This window comes from Phlebotomus papatasi, chromosome 1, assembly GCF_024763615.1.
Source record: "Phlebotomus papatasi isolate M1 chromosome 1, Ppap_2.1, whole genome shotgun sequence".
NCBI lineage: Eukaryota > Metazoa > Arthropoda > Insecta > Diptera > Psychodidae > Phlebotomus > Phlebotomus papatasi.
This window is the reverse complement of record NC_077222.1, coordinates 42097137-42117841: the sequence shown is the minus strand read 5'-3', so window position 1 is coordinate 42117841 and position 20705 is coordinate 42097137. Positions and strand designations below refer to the sequence as shown.

At 33.8% G+C, this 20705-nt stretch overlaps 3 protein-coding genes across 4 annotated transcripts in view; 2 read left to right on the top strand and 1 right to left on the bottom strand.

The window, feature by feature from the left end:
* The window catches only part of LOC129799775 (dynein beta chain, ciliary), a 55659-nt gene that overhangs the window by 17546 nt on the left and 17408 nt on the right, over positions 1-20705 (bottom strand). The window contains exons 12-13 of the mRNA XM_055843984.1: positions 16440-17695; positions 8868-9390 (exon numbers count right to left, since the gene is read on the bottom strand). Of these exons, the coding sequence (XP_055699959.1) occupies positions 8868-9390; positions 16440-17695 (1779 nt within the window). The remainder of the gene's footprint in view (positions 1-8867; positions 9391-16439; positions 17696-20705) is intronic.
* On the top strand, positions 1570-7496 carry LOC129799773 (serine protease gd-like). 2 transcript variants are annotated; one of them, XR_008751548.1, is made up of 5 exons: positions 1570-1882; positions 1952-2111; positions 2188-2631; positions 6649-7272; positions 7338-7496. XR_008751548.1 is itself a non-coding variant. In XM_055843982.1 (4 exons), the coding sequence occupies exons 1-4, from the start codon at positions 1670-1672 to the stop codon at positions 7170-7172; spliced, it is 1341 nt and encodes a 446-aa protein (XP_055699957.1). In that variant the 5' UTR covers positions 1570-1669; the 3' UTR covers positions 7173-7496. The 2 variants fall into 2 exon arrangements, 1 of the variants encoding a protein (XP_055699957.1); XM_055843982.1 differs by having other exon boundaries at positions 6649-7496.
* LOC129799774 (serine protease easter-like) lies at positions 7476-8747 on the top strand. Its single transcript, XM_055843983.1, has one exon. It carries the CDS (start codon positions 7476-7478, stop codon positions 8745-8747), a length of 1272 nt encoding a protein of 423 aa, XP_055699958.1.

The following is a 20705-nucleotide window of genomic DNA, read 5'->3' as shown; positions in this document are numbered from 1 at the left end:
ATCTCGAATCTTAACTAAAATTCCCTTTTAAATAAGTCGCAGATAGTGCTGAAACCTACATTTTTGTGAATAAAGTTTTTGTTACTACTTGAACTTCACAAAGAGAGCAGTATATAATCACTCGATTTTTTCACCCCCCAAAATTTCCACCTTCTACCACCCGAAGATCGCTTTGCTCAACAAGTCTTCACGTTTCAGTTGATTTCTGAGGAATGTCGTCACGCTGTTTGTTCAACTGTCTTGTCCTTTTGTGCGTCTGCCTGTCCGTCCGTTTGTCTGCCCGCCCGTTTGGCCGTCCGTCCCTCCGTTTGTCCGTCCATCCGTTTATCCGTCCGCCCGTTTTTTCCGTCCGCTCGTCTGTCCGCACGGTTCTCGCCAGCTCTAGTGGCCAAACGGTGCGAGATAGGGACTTGGGACCTTCGGGAGACCACCTTCCCATAAGTCGACCTAAGGATCGTTAACATGTCCGTCATTTCCCCCCACCCCACCCCTTTCTCCTCTATCCAGGCGGACATTTCGGCCTTATACGAAAATACCGTTGAATCATTCCTCATACCAGTTTTTTAAGGTTATAAGTTGAAAAGGCTTTAGAGAGCGTATTTGTCATCTGAATCATAGCATGTTTGGGTTCGTTGGAAAGGTCTTGGAAATTTTCGATAAAACTAAACCGGTAATGGAACCGGTTCATAACCGATAACTATTTTTTATGCAAAATTCACTTACATTACTTCTATGGTGTATTTCAGGCAATGTTTTGAGTGATTCATAAATTGATTCAAATCGGTTCTAAACCGGTAATAAACCGGTTCTGAGCCAATAAGCAATTTTAATCTCAAAATTTGCACTTCGCACAGCCTGGAATAATTTGCCACCTCCTTTCTTGAATAAGATATCTTGAAATTTCCCAAGAAATATTCTAGATATACAGAACAGATATTGTTTCAAGGCATTGCTATATGATTTTTTTATGTAAATCTCGCAAGTATTTGAAAATTTGAAAAGACCATAAGTGCTTTTTCCAAAAGTGCTTAGGGGAAACTGGGGTACTATCAAACACGGGGTACTACCAAACACTAATTTTTAGTTCTAAACTACTTAGACTATATCGACCATTTCTTCAGTGGAAAAGCATCCCTATAATGCCTATAAATTTATATAAGTCTTGTCCTCTGAAGTCGAATATCTGATTAAAATTCGCAGTGTTTGATGCTACCCCATGTTTGGTGGTGCCCCAGTTTCCCCTACATCGCCCTACGTAATTTTTTTCAAAAGAGATTTTTCGTAAGAAATTTTAACTTATTCTTTATGAATATTTTGTTTCACATTAACAATGATCGAGCAAATGATAGGAATAAAATGATAAGAAGAAAAGGTTGCTACTTGAAAATGAAAGGAGATTAAAAATTCATTATATAGATAAATGAGTTATATTTTTGCGACCGAGAATGTCTCTTTTATGTGTCTGGCTTAATGACTTTCTATTTTCTATGCCTGGGATTTTGAGGAGAAAGAGACAGAAGAGGACTTTTTTTTTCAATCCTCACACATGCTTGACTTCAGTAAAAATCCAGAGAAGTTAGTGAGTGTTTGACCTTTGCCACGTGACTTACCGGCTCTTCAAGTGAAATGCAACAATTTGAGATTGCAAGGAATATTGTGTCCAAGAGAGATGACACTTTTGGGGACGATTGCAAAAGTGTTTGTGATTGTGAGTGCATTGACTCAATTGATCAGGTGTCAACCAAATTCACCTTGTCCTAGAATTTTTAACTACATTTACAATGGACAACATTGGCAGGGAGCTATTGAAGTCACTAGTCCACCAATTGGTGTCACTATGAATCTAGCTGTGGTTCTCTTAGTTCCTCAGAAAATTGATACAGTGAGTTTACTAGAACAAATTATCCCAAAAATGCTTTAAGAACCATCTGATTTTGTCTTAAAATTGCAGGAAGATTTAGGAAGTCTCGAATTGTGGATTAACAGAGAAAATACACTGCAAAGAATTGCTAATAATCAAAAAGTGCGTTATCGTGTAAAATTTCCACCAGAAGCACCAATTCCCAGAGTCTCATCGATCATCTACAATGGAAAACGTATTTGTACTAATAGTAAGGCAAATTAGACAATTTATAAAGAAAAAAAAACTTGTTAAAATTAACTTTTTCTAATCATTCATAATTACAGAACCTAATTATCTCGAAGGTCTTCTCGTCACACAAATCCGTTTGGAGCACACACTCTACACTGCTCTGGCCAAGGAGAGACTTTCAGTTGGAGAAAACTACGATAAGATTGCAGAGAAAGGAGAGCCAGAAGTCATCTTTCAGAATCGTTTTGGCATCACTAAACACACTGAACAACAATGTGGAAAAATTCAATCAAAATTCACAGTTACGAATCTTATGATGTATGGAAATAAGATGGAAAGAGGATCATGGCCCTGGCTAGTGGCTCTTCACGCCTACAAATCAACCAGTTTGTCTTTTATCTGCGGTGGAACACTTATCTCTGACAGGATTATTCTTAGTGCTGCCCATTGTTTTCACAATCGACATGATCAACTATTTGTTGCATCAGATGTTATTGCCTTCCTGGGAAAGCACAATTTGCGGAAACTGACGGAAAAAGGTTAGTGGGATTGGAAAAAGTTAACTTAATTTGCATTAAAAAACCAATGCTATTAGTAAAAATAATTTTTTTTCAATATTATGCATGAACTTAGAATGCAATAAGCTCCGCCTTTACACCTAATTAAGTCACGCCCCTTTCAAGAAATACGATAAATAAAATTCAATTTTTTTTATTAGTCATAAAAGAATACTTTTGCGTCCTATAAGCTATTTATTTCTTCACATTTACTGGTAGAAAGTAGAAAAGACCTTATTCATCAAATATTGGCCACGCCCCTTTCGTAGACATGCATTTAAAATGTAAAAATAGTAAAATAATATTGATTTAGCCTCATAATTTCTTGTGACGAGAAAAAAAAGATTTAATAGAGAATTGGCAAAGGGGAGATATTAGGGTGAAAATATGTACACGAGTTCCAGGCAGTTCGACAATTTGCATGGAATAGCTCTGCGCACTTCCAAAACTTCGCAACACTCTCGAAAATGCTGCAATACTCCAGCACTTCATACACTTTTTACACTTACTAATCAATAATTTATTTAATCTTATGAGAAATCTAATTAGGAACACTTTGAAAAATATCTCAAGAAATTTATTATTCCGCATATTTCTAACATTTTGCTTATATTTTGAATTTCTAGTGACAGATATATTCTTGCATACTTTCAGTAATTTAATACTATTTTTGTATTACGAAGGGGTATCAACATATTTTGAATTTTCCTAAGAGACCAGTGAAGCTTCTTTTGGAAAATAGAGTCTCTAAAAAAAATGTAATGTCGTTTTTAATTATTGACGCTGTGCTGGAAAGTTTGTAAGAATCCAAAAGTACGAGTGTAACAAGTAATACAGCCCTTCAGATGTATCTTCACATTTTATTAAGCTTGATTCTGTCCCTGGTTTCAAAATTCTTTAAAACTGAAACGCTTTGCACACTTGGGAAAGCTTTTTAGTGATTGTTAATTAACTTTTGCAACAAACTTGACTATTTTTTGCAGGACCTTTTCCGTTATTGTTGGTATTAGTAGAGAAATTTCTCCATAATTTATTTTCCAACATTTTAATAATCTGTTTAATAGTTATCGAAAAATTTTCTTCCACTAGGATACTCACAATATAGCCGTCAATATTAGAGACCGTTTAAAATGGAATTGATATTTCAAAATTTTCAAAGTCACTTTTAATCATCTTTAGAGCAAGGACACGATCTAAATAAACCTCCAAAATGTTTTTTACGAAAGTCCATCACTTGGATTTATTCAAAATCACGCAAATATTAAATATTACAAATGTTTCTAATTTTTTAAAAGTTCTCTCATTTTCGTTTCTCATTTTGTAAAAGTTCTCAAAAGCACAAATCGACCTTTTTGAAGAATACTTTGGAAAAGACGTAATACAGTAAAACCTTTCCAGAATATGCAAAAACCTAAACAAAAAAATGGTGGATGTGTTCTATGGGATTCCCTTTAACTACATTTGCGAAAAAGTTCCACGAATTTATGCAATCATCCAATACATATTACGATAAATTATTTAAAAAATATATATCAAATTGATTCAAAGTCAATTGCTATAGCTATGTAATTATTTGTGAGCAACTATATGAATTTGAAATACCTGTAAAAATTAAAGAAATTATTATTCAGCAGAATATTTCCTCGGAAAAATTACAACACAAATTAAGCTGTAATAAATTTGAGCATATTTGCTTCATTTCATTGTCATAACCGAACTTGTAAAATGTCAAAAAAGATCTTTTCAAATTACACTGCCGTTCGAATTAAAAATCTTAATTAAAAGTAGCGTATTGTCTGAAAAATATGGAATTAGGCAGAAAAGACTTTATAATCGGGCACTTCTACTTCCAAAGACTTCCAAGCACTTCATTTTCAACCGTACACCACTTCCAACCCTAATATCTCCCCCTTGAGAATTGGAGAAAATGAAAGTATTATAAATAATGCTAGCTCAATGATAGTGACTTCATTTGAAAGCAGGACACAAATGTCCCTTTCGGAAGCGTCAGTGGAATTGGATTTAAGCCAGAGATAAAATACTTAATTACACAAAGCTTCCGGCGTATTTCAGGCCTTCCACAGTGATTACAGAGGGGATTTTTATTACATAAATTGCATTTTACAAAAAAAAATAAAAAATAAAAATAAAAAATCAATGTGAGCAAATCTCTCTTTGTTACACTTACTGACCGAAACAATTTGTACTCTGAATTTCTATGAAATTACAAATGGTACACCAATTTGTTGGGGGGAGAAGATAGCTGACAACTACAATTAATTTGAAAGCAAAATGGAGCAATTAATAATCAAAGAGATGGCACAACATCCCAGATTTGCGGAGTGCTCAAACTCACGAGAAAGAGCTATCCGTGCATTAACTTTTCGCATGCTTTTTGGGTACATACCGCATTACTACTGAATAAATTGATTAATAAATGTAAAAAAAATCATTCCGAAATAAGAAATTTCTTTAGAAAAGTAGGTTATAAAATATTTTAGCATGAGTAACAAGCTTTCGAACAAATAAAAAAATAAATCCGAGAAAGGTAAATCTTGGTACTATACACTGACTGCGAGAAATCCAAAAAAGTTAAAATAACATTCCGGAAATGTTAATCTTACCCTACAGTATTGATCCAAAATCGGTGTAAAAATTATGCTTTTTGGGTGTGTTAGTGGTTAAAGTTACCCTTTTTCATGTTATTTCTACCCTTAAAAAACGTGTAAAATTAACATTAAAAATGTTAATATATTTTTACACATAAAAAGTGTTAAAATTATGAGGAAAAAAGTTAATCGCACCCCCGTCTTTTCATGATCGATTAGGTCCGATGCAGTCGGATTGGAAACTTCAAGTTCATTAAAAAAAATCGAAATTTAAACAAATCAGTTGAAAAATGGCTCCTCTAAAGTAGTTAAACTTTGATCTTCGAAAATTCGATATCGAAATGGTTTTCGAACATAGGTGTCCAACGACGCAATGTTCGCTTTGACTACATCTAAAACATATTTGTAAAATGAAAGAAATTGTAGGGGCCGTTTTCGAAATAAACCAAAAAACATGGTTTTGGAAAGGAAGAAGGGGTGGTTCGAGAAAAAAGAAAAATGCTGTCCTAGATAATGTTGACTTATGGGGGGGGGTCATCGAAGACTGTAAGTCGATATCTGCTACCATTTGGCCTCTAGCCGTGTCATAAGTTGAAAAAAGCGGATTATATAACTGCTCTCTTTCTTTAAGTTCGAGCAGTAAAAATGCACAAAGTACAGATTTTTGTAAAACCTAAAAGCGATATTAGTGTAACGGCGTTATCACACTTGCACACTAAAATTTTAATGTGATTCACATAAATTGTCGCTTGCGAGCGTCCAAATATGTTATTTGTATCTTTGAGTCACTTAATATTTGGGGTTTTTCTATTTATTGATAAAGAAGTGGACTTGGCCTGCAAAAATAAGTTTAAATTTACCTAAAGCATAAATATTTTTCACATTGAAAAATTAAAGAGAAAATCGCATTAATTTTTCGCATTAATGCTATTTATATCAAATTTCGCGGGCCAAGTCTACCTTTTTATCAACAAATAGATCAAATTTTGAATATAAAATGATTCAAACACACAAATTACACATTTGGACTCTCACCAGCGACAATTAATGGGAATCATATTAAAATTTTAATGTGCATGTGTGATAACACAGTAAAGTTATGTCATTTTCAATTATTTTTTACTGCATAGATTTTTCTCAAAATGTAACAAAAGGAGCGGCCTTGGTCCTTGGTCTCATTTTAAGCATGTGGCTTTATAGGAACATTTAGTAAACGAAATAGTAAAATGCAATTTTCATCATCTGAGTAGAGCACAAGCTGAAGAAATTTCATTCAGAAGGTTAAAATATCTTTTGCCATGCCAACGATTTTTTCGCTTTAAATTTTGGTAGAAATATAATATAAAAAGTATAAAAACCTTTCATAAAAGAAAATTTTTGATCTATCCAGACGCAGTCATCGCAGAAATATCCTCCATCGAGATTCATCCTGATTTCTCCAGGAACAACGGTGAAGCTTTCGATGCAGACATTGCAGTGCTTATTATGCAAAAATCCATCGATTTTGGCGATTTTATCCAACCAGCTTGCCTAAGGCATTCAAATAAACTCCCATCTGGAAGATTGGGAGTAATTGTAGGATGGGGTCGTGATGAACACAACAATCTCCTGACTTTTGAACCACGTCGCCTTGAGATACCCATTGTATCAGAAGCTGAATGCTTAGCAGCAGGAAAAGTCTTTAGTGTAATCACAACTTCTAGGACATTCTGTGGTGGATGGAGGGATGGAAAACGTGGTCCATGTCATGGTGATTCAGGGAGTGGCCTCTTGATTTACGAAGATCACAAATGGCATCTTCTAGGAATTATATCAATTGCTGTTAAACATCCAATTTCCGGACTCTGTGATCTTAGTCAGTACGTTGTATTTACGGATGTATCGAAATTTACGGACTGGATTGAGCTATTTTAGAAGGGGATATTATGCCCCTAAATTACCAAATTTCAAGATAATTTGCCATTATGGTTAAGCACAGAAAAACTCATTTGAATTTTGTATTTAAGTTTTTCAGGTAAGTTGTTTGACCAAAAATATTCTGGTGATTCCAATCACCATGAAAAGACTATCTTTTCACAGAGAGCCGTTACCTCTCATTTAGACTTTACTTGTCCATGGGGCAACATTGGGAGTGATTCGTTCTTCATCCCAAAAATTTTCTAAAGCTGTGACAATTAAATATTTATATATAGAAAAAAATAGAAGCAATAAATAAAAATGATATCACTGAGAAAGCAATTGATTGTGGCAAGTGTTGTGATTCTTGTGACGCATTGTGATGGCAATAGGAATTGCCTGACACCAACTGGTGAATCCGGAGAGTGTATTGAATGGTCAAAGTGTCCAAATATTTACAATATTCTGGCCGATAGACCACTCAACATGCCAAATCGGGCATATTTTGCCTCATCTCTCTGTGCTATCCAAAGTGACAAAGTATTTGTCTGCTGCCAGAGCCATCAAGATGTGCAAACAACTGGAAAAAACTGCTTTACACCTGATCAAAAATCTGGGAATTGTGTTTATCTTAATGAATGCCCTTCAATCTACGATATACTCCTTCACAAAAGACCACTAACTCCAGAGGATCGAATGTTTATGAGCAGAAGTCAATGTGGATATGAAAATGGAAAGTATATGGTCTGTTGTCCAGATGAGGAAAATCTCTTGCCAAAGCCTGGATTGGAATGTGGAAGTCTAACAATGGGAAATTATGTGTATGGTGGTGAGAGGACTCTAATTGATGAATTTCCCTGGACAGTTTTGTTAGAATATCAAAAACCAATGAATAAGACTGACTTTCACTGTGGAGGAATACTCATCAGCAACCGATATGTCTTAACAGCAGCTCACTGTGTCAAGGGAATTCATTTACCAGAAACCTGGACACTGATCAAATGTCGCCTCGGGGAATGGGATCTTGCTACAGATCCTGATTGTGATGAAGATGACTGTGCACCTTCTCCTCAAGATATCCCCGTTGAGGAAGTAATTCCACATTCAGAATACAAATCCACTTCTAGAAATCAACTAAATGATATTGCCCTTATAAGGCTCCAATACCCAGCCACTTTGGGGGCTTTTGTTCAACCAATTTGCCTTCACCGGGAAATGAAACCAAATCCCGGGATGAAGGTCAACGTGGCTGGATGGGGAAGGACTGAAAATGCTGCATTTAGCAATCTTAAACTTAAGGTACAGCTCACCTATGTCTCTCCCCTGATTTGCAATATCGTGTACAAAAGGGAAGATGTCAGCATCACGAGAAATCACCTTTGTGCAGGTGGTCAAAAGGATAAAGACAGCTGCAAAGGGGATTCTGGAAGTGCACTCTTTGCAATGGCAAATTCAACTGAACATCGTCCATATTGGTTTTGTGCGGGAATTGTGTCTTTTGGACCATCTATTTGTGGTCTTGATGGATGGCCAGGAGTTTATACAAATGTACCATCTTATTACAATTGGATCAGAGGGAATATTCGACCGTAAAATGGGTAAAATGAGTCACAGTAACACGCGAAAATTTGAATAAAAAATTGTAATAAAAAACAAATTATGACTATTTCAATGAACAGTGCAAATCCCTAAATTAAAAATAAAGTCACTTACCTTAAGATTCTCAGGAAGTTCAGTTCGTCCTGCGTAGCCAGGATTCATGGTGATAAATATCCCAACAGTAGGTACACATGCAATCATTTCTCCCATAAAGTTGAACAGGGACTTTTTATCCCGAATGGCATCCTGAACGGATTTCACTTGTACAGCTACCACTGATAACACTTCCACTGATATACGATTGAATTCATCAAAACATCCCCAAGCACCTGTTTGAGCTAGTCCCTTGTAGATATTTCCACAAGATTTGTAATCCATCTGTTCAGAGCAATTGAACACGTACACCATTATTCCCAGGGCTCTTCCTAAATCTTTTGTAGTTTCTGTTTTGCCCGTTCCTGCTGGTCCAGCAGGTCCTCCACCCATTACAAGATGCAGAGATTGCGTCAGAGTGATGTAGCAGCGATCTGTTAGGGGTGTTATGACCAAGCGAGGAGTATTGCCGAGATATTCATGACTATATCGGAATTGTGCATCGCAAATATTGGCAAAACAGTCGTATTCTTTGTCATCCCATCTAAGGAGTAAAAGTTAATAATAAACCTGAGTCAACATATACGGGCTTCAGACCTAAGGCTTAGCCATCATAAGGCTTAACTTCTCTAGATTATTGTCAGTTGAAAATTTTTGGAAAATTTTGACTTATTAAGGGGAATTAATCTATTTGAATCAGAAGAACAAATTAAATTGGTTGCTATTTAGGATTTTGAGACCTTCGGAAACTAGGCTAAACCTCTGGTCTGAAGACGGTCTTACAGTAGGATTCTTAGACTAGATTCTTAGGCTAGCCAAATTCGTAATGCATTCCAATTCGGTTTTGGGCTTCAATTGTTGGTTAGTAATGGCTCCGGCACACTTTTAGATCAGGAAAATTTCATGAAGCGAAATTCACATCCCTTTCTTTCTTAAAAGCTTTGCATATATCGTCGGTTGCCTCAGCAACTGTGCTAACTGCATTTTTGCGATTTTCAGGTTTTTGCATATTCTGATATTACTGAATTTTCTCTATTAAACTACGTTATTTAAAAAGTTTGGAATTTTCTCTATACAGAGATATTTTTCCGTGAAAATGTTCTAAGTGTACTATAGTCACAAAAATTTCTCTGCAACTGCGCTATCTACCAATTTTTCTGCAGTTAGCATAAAAATATACTGAAAAAAGGCGCAATTTTTTTTGTCAGCAACTGTTCTATTTGCAGTTTGTCATTTCTATCCATCACGACTCTCCATTAAAACAAGGTAAACGTTTGCGATTTGTGATTGAGTTTTTCGCGATAGTTGTGCAGGTGAAAGCAAATTAGTGATTTCGGAATTGTAAGTTTTTGTTTCATTTGTTTCTTTGTAAAAATGCTTATTAATTTACTTACTAAATTAGGATTTTGTGAGAAAAAAAAAACAGGAAAAATGTTACGCAGGAAGAAAAATCATAAAGCAGCTGATCCACGTCCAAAGAATGAAAGAAGGAATGGAAGAAGTATCTACATTGCGGGGAAGGCGTTCTTGGGCGATCTACGATCGGCAGATTCTTCCAACACGGTTTATACGACAACTTGGCTGAATTGTAATAAACATATCCCGATACGATTAATAATAATAATAATCAGGATGAACCAGATTCATCTCCTCATACTCTCATTCATGTAGTCGATAATTCGCAAGAGATGTTCACGAGTGAACAGGGTTCATTTGACCAGCCTGAAGTCAAAAATGAGCCACATATTTCAAACGATAGATCACAAAATTCTCTGAATGGTCACCCTGGAGCAGAAATTTTCATAGCAGATGTTTTATTAACCGAAAGTATGGGTCCAAAATCGACGCATAAAGTACAGGATAAGTACAGCATAAGTAACAGCTAACGGAGAAGGAAAATAAAATTTTCATACACACAGAAAAATTTTGACTCTAAATTTAAGAATATATCCTGGGAACTTAAATTGGACGTGAATCCGCTAGACGTTTAAGTTTAGAAGCTCTGAGCGAATGAAATGGGCTAGAATCCCTAGCTCTGACTGAGAGACCGGGAACTTATGTTCAGCATTAGCTGGAAAATGAAAAATGTGTACAGATTTGCAAATTGCAACTAAAACTAAATGATCAAGGATTTACGATTAGGGCATAGGCATTCATTCTATGGGATTTGAAATTAAATTCCTGGGTGTTTCTGTTTAAGAAATTTCCATTTTTCTGTGTTTATGAATTTTCAAAAGAAAAAAGATGATGAGACTTTGTGCAGAAATTGAAAATGGATAAAAATCTAAACAAAATGAAAAGTCAGAAATAAAATTGATATCTCATAATCAAGTATTCTTTTAATATAATCATTTAGTAGAACTTTTAATTGCCATATTTTTTTTTCAATATGGCCAGAACAATTTTATAAATTCCTATCACATATCTGGTGCCAATTTCCTTTTTCCATGCTTATTCTCATGTGATCCTTAAGCTTTGTGGAAGTCTCCTCTTTCTTCTTTATATATTAGAGATCGTTTATTTCCTAAATATTTCACTTTCAGATTAACGTAACACTTTTAGGAGGAACCATTTGTAGACTTTGCAGAGATCCATGAGAGCAAAATAGTGTTGATAAAAAGAAAACACACTCGGAAGATAAATTTTGGAGTAAATTTTAAATGACAAAAAAATGTTGCTCTACACGGAGTCAATAGAATAAAAAAAAAGAAAATTCTTTCCTTGTTAGGTTTTGACTGTGATAAACAATTGTGCTATCTGCAAAAATTCCATACATTGCAGATAGACTTTTGAACAACGATGTTAGTTAGCACAATTGCATGTTGTGTATTCTTTTAGGAAATGCTTAATTTTTAGTGTGCAAAATCTACTTTTTTCCAATTTCTTTGCATTAATAGACAGATTACTTGTTGTTCTTTCGATATTTGTAATATAAAATAACTCATTCGGGGTTTGATTTTTATTAAAATGTGATTAAAGTAAAAAAATGGTCTCCTGAAAAGTTGTCAAAATGCAGTTAGCACAGTTGCTGAGGCAACCGACGATATCTATTCCACTCTTTCGGACTCTTCTTCAACGTTATAACAAATTAAACTTAGTTCAGTCCAATTTTGAGATCGAAAGAGTGGGTTATGTCAATATTTTGAGAAAAAAAGGGACGCGAATTATAATTTCATGAAATTATACCGATCTAAAAGGTGTGCCAGAGGCCTAATGGAAGATTTAGTTGTTAAATTTCTCGGAGGCAGCCAAAATTCCGTAAGCCGAAATCCCGGAAGCCAAAATACCGAACGCCAAAATCCCGAAAGAGCCAAAATCCCGAAAGGGTCAAAATTTCGAAAGCTAAAATTCCGAATGTTCAAAATCCTGAAAGGGATGAAATTATGGGGGATAAATGTATAAAAATTTTGCGGGTGCAATTGTGGAAATTGCTATGACACTTTTAAGAATCCGGGATTTTGGCTTTCGGGATTCTGGCTCATTCGGGATTTTGACCGGGACCCAAATTTCTTAATAGTATAAAATCTAAAACATAGAATGGATTGAAAAAAGATAACGTACAAAATATAGATTTCAATATTCATAACAATTTCGCAGAATTGTGCGTAAAAATAGAATTATTACAAATCGAAAAATTTTAAATTTGGTGGAATAATACTTTTTAAAAAAAATAATTTAACCGCCTATAAAATTTACCTAGTGAACTTTATTATGATGAAGATTCTAGATTCGCGAAAAATGCCACAAAAATAGTTGAATATTTGAAGTTCGGGGATATTTTACATCTCAAGTTGCCAAATGACATTCTTTTTCTAAAAAATATTTCGTAAAATTGTTCATAATTGTTTGTGAATTTTCACTGGGACTTACAAAATGCTCGTAAATCGTATAACCCACTAATAAGTTCGTAAAAGTTTGTACTTTTTTCACAAATATTGTTCGTAACATGATCGCTTTACAAGCATTTTTTTTACAAACATTTGTTTGTAATTGTTCGTAAACACATAGAAAAATGTTCACTAAATAGTCATTTGTTCGTAAAGTTTTGTAAAACAAACAAAAATGTACAAATAAATCAGAGGTGCGCAACAATCGTTGCAAACCGAACAAACGTCAAATAAAGCTTGTTCGTCAATGGTTAAAACGCTACCTGAGCAAACTTATTTTGACGTTTATTCGGTTTCAAACGGTTCTTGCACTCCTCTGAAATAAATGCTTGTAAAAGAAAGAAAAATGGTTATCAATTTATCATGTTACGAATAATTTTTGTGATAAATATTCAAACTTTTACAAACTTTTTTTAGTGAGATATCGTCGGTTGCGTCTACCTCTGTCGTAGCTGCATTTGTTTTGTATCTGAATTTGGTGCAAGCTACAATACAGACGTCCCTTCTTGTGTCAAATGCTGATACAAAAGAAATGCAGATACGACAGAGGTAGACTCAACCGACGATATACAATTTTAGAGTATTTCGTAATAAACCAAGTGGAAATCACAAACATTTACGAACAATTTTACGAATTTAAATTTTTCTTTGAAGGAAGATTACTGTCAAATGTGCATACTCTGTATTCTAGAAAAATGAATCTTCAGAAGTTTCTTGGACCATCAGTTCACGGATAGTGTGGAACAGTTTGTTGATTATAAAATGAAAACGTTTAAAACTACTTGTCGGCAACTCAAAATTACGCATCAAATAAGATCTCTCGAGTTGTTTCTATTGTTGCTCATTGTTGTCAAATGGTAGTGAATGTAAGGGCATAGCGAAAGAGGGCCAGGTAAGGGCCATTGCCCCGACCGAAGCAATATATTCAAAAAAATTAAATAAAACACATAAAACTGAAAACAATTCAAGAACACTAAGATTTAGCTTAGGGCATATTTTTACCCAATATAATCGTCTTTACTGACTTTTCAAAGGTCTTTTGTTAAATAGTATGAAGCTTTCCAAAAAAAAGTCCTGGATCATTCAGTTTGGATTGAAAATCAAATTTTAAGTGACTTTAAAGCATTGCAAAAAAATTGATTTTTCAAATTTTCTAATTAGATTTTAGGAGGATTTCGGGACTTTTGGAATAATTTTGATCAATTTTATTTAAAAAAAACTACAATGTTGTCTCAAAAGAACTTTTAGGGAGTCTTTTCAATCTATTCACATCTGCCTAAAATAATTAAAATGGGGACAGCACAGACTTTTTGCGAATTTTTAAAAGAACCTTGCAGAATTTTTTTTTAAATTCGTAAAGAGAATTTTCCATTCAATTTGTGATCAATTTCAAGAAAGTCTTCTTGGTCTCTTTAATAAACTCTCAGCTTAAGAAATCCGTCAGATTCATCAAGACTAAACTCAGTCTTGATTAAATTTTTAAACACTATAAAAGAACATTTTTCTTTACTGACATTTCAGTATAAGAAAAGCCCATTTGAAATGTTAAGAAATTTTTTATGGAAATAGTTCCGTTTTCGCAAATAATTTAAGATAATAAAAATCGATTTGGGAATGAATTTAGGGTCGATTTCAAACAGAAAGTTTGTAAAAATCTTCCTAAGGAAGTTTCAATGGAAAATTGATGTTACTTTTGTTCCTTTTTCCTTTAAAACAAAAATAATAATGTTAAATCTTTGAAAAATGATGGGAAAAAGCTTATTATCTATCTATCTCTCCGCTTAAAATATTCAAAATATCGGATTAAAATAGGATTCATGCTGATTTTTCAAGTAAAGTCTTTTTGGTTTGAGAATACTTCTTTAGGGGATATTATTCTCAAATTGAAAACGCAATTTCTACCAAAAAAAATCTATATTCAGACCTATGAGAACATTTTTGTACCTTTGCCTAAATTCCACAAAATCATAAAAATTGATTAGATTTTATTGATTCTTCAATAGAGGCTTCTACAAGAGAAATTTCTTTTTAAAAATGTCTTTTTAAAGAAAATTTCCCCCATCCTGTAGGCAGAAACGTCAGAATTAAAAAAAAGCAATTTTTGACGAAAATTGCTTCTAGTTTTTAGACACCATAAGAACAAATTCATAAATATTAGATTGAAATTGATTGTTTTTATTTGGCGATTTTCGAGTAAAGTTTTATTCTTTGCGTTCGAAAACTATTTCTTTAGAGGATGATACTTAAATTTGCCAAATTAAATTTCTGGATGCGCCCTTGGAATTAGTATCTAAAATCTAAAAGACCTACAAAGACTAAAGACCGAAATAATAAAACATTTAATGGATTTTTATGTAACTTGGCTTCCCATTGAAAAACTGTTGATATGCCGTATAGTTTATTCAGAGACAGAATCCGATGGGAAAAATTGACATTCATAAGTTATTGAATCGGTAATGTCCTGCTTGGAGCCAAGACAGACTTATTTCTTAAGCTGAATGACGGCTTAGTGAGATATTGATGGGAATGTAGTCTAATCATTATTTTGATCATAATTACGTTAATCCATCTCTCGGTTTAATAAACCATAGGTCTGTTCAGCACATGAAAATCAAGGAATTTCACTTAGAAAGTAGAAGTGGTAGTGGTATTGTGGTAGTGCAATGGAAATTTTGTAATTCAATTGATTTCTGCAGGTCGACTTAATTTTTGGTGCATCATCTTTCAATTATTTAGAAGTTTTTTAATGAGACAGAAATTTTTTAAGTTGAATTATAATAAAACTATACTTTTTAAAACAATTTTAAGTATACTTTTTAGGATTCCAATTTAGAGTAATTTATTGAAGACCTTATATTCCAGAAACGAGTCATTATTGAATTAGTGTAATAATGAGAATTTTGTTAGAATAATTTGGGAAAAAATCAGAAAAATACTTTAGAAGAGAAAATTCGAGTTTAGTTACAAGCGCCTCTAGTGGCCGTTCTATTAACTTGTTATTTACCAATGTGTAATATTTAACGAAATCCATAATTTGTAAATGATAATGTTTGAGCCTAATAAGGGAGCATAATATTTTCTGGAAATTACATGAATCAATCTATTTCAATTTAATTCCCTGATATTTAGAAATAGGAAAAATTTAAGGGAAATACAGAAAAAAAATATTATAATCTTTTAGCTTCTGACCTAGACACACTTACGACTTAAGCCGAACGACGACTTAACGTAATTATCATCAAAATAATGATTTGACTAAATTCCCTTGAATTTCCCACTAATTAAGCCGTTTCTCGGCTTAATCCGAGAGACGGATTAGCCAGAAACTGATGGAAATGTAATTTGATCACTATTTTGATTATAATTACGTTAAGTCGCCTCTCGGTTTAAGTCGTAAGTGTGTCTACATTGAGAAAAAAAGAGGGTGCGATTAACTTTTTTTCCTCATAACTTTAACACTTTTTAGGTGTAAAAATATATCAACATTTTTTATGTTATTTTTACACCTTTTTAAGGGTAAAATTAACATGAAAAAGGGTAATTTTAACCCGTAATACACCTGAAAAGGGTAATATTTACACCGATTTCGGATCAATACTGCAGGGAAATATTAACATTTCCGGAATATTATTTTAACTTTTTCGGATTTCTCTCAGTGTAGGGCATTAGGATATTTTTGTAAAGTATATAAAATTGATAATCTTACCTGTGTCTCAGCTGTGATTGCCATTGAAAAGCAGAAGCACTCTCAACTTTTGACTGAATCAATTTGCTAACCACATCCCGGGAATGGACATCAATTGTGCAAATCGTCATAATTTTCTGCCTATCTCCTTTGCTGAGTTCTCCAAGCAACAAAGAAATCAATACACTCAATTGAGACACTTGTTTCTTGTGATAATCCTTAATTGCATTATCGTATCCTTCTTCTAAACGACTAAAGGCAATATTGACTTCAGTGGTCCACCAGATCTGAGTTCCACAGAGTGACACTTGAGCCGGGTAATCAAAGAGCCAGTGTTCCCTCTGTTTCTCCTCATAAGCCACAACAGCTTCAGCAATGTAGTGGCAAAGGGATTTTCTCATGCAATCCTGAATACGATTGAGCCAAACTTCCACAGCTCCTGAACAATCAGCTTGATCATTGAACTCAACATACTCACTGTCTTTGGCCACCATTCCAAGGGCAATTCTATATGATCCTCCATTGGGATCATTGATAAAATTCAACTTGGCAATTGAATCAAATAACTTGGTAAGATGTTTCACCACCAAATCCGGCTCAGTTCCATTACTGAGAATATCCAGGAGATCTGCTGAGGAGACAAAGTAGAATCTTGGAAAGGCAAGTCGCTTAGTTTCAAGATATTCAGCTAGAGCCTTCTCACAGAGCGTAAGTTCTTGCTGTAGGGCTTCCAATCTCTGACAAAGCCCATCTCGATTTGTCGAAGCAATCACATTGGATGTCACTGACATTTCTTTCATCAGAATCTTAAATTCTGCATCAATTCGATCAAAACGATCAGAATCCACAGGCAATTGCTTTCTTATGTCCTCAGAACTCATGAAGATACTCTCCAAATGTGTCCATGTACGCTGAACTTCAAACCACACCGTAATCACTTGATCGGCAATCATTAATTTCTTCTGCCATGCAGACACTTCCTCCAGGAAATGAGCTATAAACTTAGAAGTAATGAGATTCTGCAGAACAACTTGATTGTCTTCCAGAGTCTCAATCAACTCCTCAGAAGCTTTCAAGAGATTACATCCAGTTCTTCCATGAGTTTCATGATCAAACTCCATAGCAGACCATGTTGTATTGAGATCTCTAAGGATTTTCTCCATAGACATCTCTTTCACAGCCTTATCAACAATTGTCTTGACTTCATCTTCACATTGATGCAGATTCAAAGCCAACAAATCCGACAGTGTTGTATCATGATCCATAATAAATTGAACCTGTAAAGTTTTTTTTTAATAAAAAAAATAATTCTAAAAAGTGCCCTAAAAAATACAAAATTTTAGACTTTTAAATTTCCTATGAGTGATTTTCAACTATTTTTTGTGCAGAAAAATTTAAACACGACATAGAGAAAAACTAAACATTTATCGGTCGGAAAAACATCCATACACAACTTGCTAGTGAACCTCAGAAAAAAAAGAAGGAAATATTTGTGAAAAATTCCACGAACTCATGAACAAATATATCATCATTCACACATGTATCCAAAAAATTCAGTGAAAATCACAGAGAATAAACATTAGAATTTGTTTATACAATATTTAAAGGTAGGGGCTAATCGTAAAATTTGAAAGAAATACGTAAAACTTCACAGAACGTTCTTATTTCGGAATAAGATTTCCTGTAATAAGAGTTGATTTTGTTAATTAATGACCTTGTTAAACGATGTTCATTAAAAACCTTTGATTTGAGTTATTTGCCAAGTATTTTTCACATAGTTGTTCTCTTAATATTTACATATTTAGAAATTATTTCTACCGGTTCAAGTTACCTCAAAATCGCATTTAAAATAATGCAAAAGTAATATGTACTACAATTTAATTGCAAATAAGGAAGGGATAGTAGGTTTGCTAGTTTTGTAAAATACTCGAGCTCGTAACTAAGACGACATACCGCAAAGTTCTGCATGATTTGTCTAATTCAATAAAGTCGTTTAGCGGACCAATTCATAAGGAAAAGTTTCATTCCGATTTTACAAGTTGAACTATTTAGCATAGGTTTTCAATTTAGATTCTTCTATAATCACACTTATTTCCAAGGCGAACTCTTTTTACGTTCCAAACCATTTTTTCAAAAACATACTGAAAGTAATTTTGGAGTAGAAAAAAACCTGTATTCAGATCAAACGCTGTGCAACTAATTCAGATTTGTAGAGGGATTCAGAACCTTACCAAAGACACTAAATTTTTCCGAATCGGTGATAAATGCGCTCTTTAGAGAGCCTTTTTAAGTCTGAAAAAAACCGTTATGCAATTTAATTCATTTAAGAAAACTAGCCAAAGAGTCATCTCTGTACATAAAATTGTCCTAGACATTTATGATATGGAGGCACTTTTGTAACTGTGTTATCACACTTGCACATTAAAATTTTAATATGATTCACATTAATTGCCGCTGGTGTGAGTCCAAATGTGTAATTTGTGTTTTTGAATCATTTTATATTCAAAATTTGATCTATTTGTTGATAAAAAGATAGACTTGACTCGCAAAATTTGATATAAATTGATTTATAGCATTAACCCTTTAAGGACGACTGGGTCACCGGTGACCCAAAAATGAAATTTTTCCTACGGCCTTCCCAAGTTGTATTTTACTATAAAAAGTTAGAAAAAATATTTTTTTCTGACTTTTGGCCTTTTCGTCCTTAAAGGGTTAATGCGAAAAATAATGCGATTTCTTTTTAATTTTTTAATGTGAAAAATATTTATGCTTTAGCTAAATTTAAACTTATTTTTGCAGGTCAAGTCCACTTCTTTGTCAATAAATAGAAAAACCCCAAATATTAAGTGACTCAAAGACACAAATACAGTAGAGTCTCGCTATAGTCCATATTTGGTTTCAAATTTGACACTTGGGTCGCACTATAGATGTAATTTTTTAAAATTATCAACGATTTTTAGTATTGAAATTGCTCTTCGGCTTCCACTTTCTTTGCGATTGTGGTACTTGTCCTTGCTCTCTTCATTGTGGATCACAATTATCACAACTACTTAATAAAGTTTGCCAAAAATATTAAAATAATTATGCATGTCGCATACTAAAAAACATAACCTAACTTAAAATCAGTGTTTTGAAATCAACGGTCAATAAATTGTGGACTATAGAGCGATGGCTTATAGCGAGACTCTACTGTAACATATTTGGACGACAAAAAGCGACAATTAATGTGAATCACATTAAAATTTTAATGTGCAAGTGTGATAAAGCCATAAAGCACTGTTTTAAACTGATTTCAAATATAAACGAAATGTACGTCTAGACGATTTCCAAAACCTAAAATTATTTGGAAATGAGAAAAAATCACACGACACATTTTCAAATTATTCCAAAATACACTATCTTAGGGATGAAAGAGAGATGTGAATCTTAGGGGGGGCTCATTAAAGTTTCTTACTCAGTATTTCTAACCGTATAGCCTCTAGCTCTGGATACCGTCGGATGAACAGACGAATAATGTGTCGAACATTTCTCAGAAATTGTGTTGTTTTAGAAACAAAAGGTAACAAAGCGATCCAGCTTTGCGGAATGCCCAGATCAAGATGTAGAACTCTCTTTTAGTAACATGCTTACGTGCAAATAAAAAGGAGTATTCGAGAAAATTAATTGAATTACGATTTCAAGACCTTTCCAAGATACCCATATCTAAGGAAATCTACTGAAAAATGAGCCCTCCAGTATGGTCGAATTTTTTGACCTTAAAAAATTCAAAATGGCGAATTTTCAGGACATGGGGGTCATATGCATGGACGAAATGGGTCTCGGTCAAAATCCCGAAAGCCAATATCCCAAACGTCAAAATCCTGAAAACCAAAATCCTGAATACACCAAAATTGCGAAAGACAAAATCCCGAATTCTTAACTCTTTCGTCTCCTTTGAGACTCTGGGTACCCATGGAAACAACAATTTTTTTTAGACTATCTAGAATCGATAAAAATCCGATTCTTCTGGATAATTACAAACTATAAGGATGTCCAAATCTAGGATATTTTTTGCAGGATCCTAATTAACTCCTGAGCTTAGATATTTTTGGTCAAAAATCGTGAATTTTCGATTTTCTGCTTCCTAGGAGATATTGTTACTTTTTTGATATTTCCAGACCAGAATAAGGAAAAACCTCTCGGGGCCATTAAGTATGATAACTAACAATTACAAATTACATAAATTCGAAAAACAATTTTTTTCTTAAATTAAAAAAAAACTTGTTCAAACTTTATGGGTACTCTCGT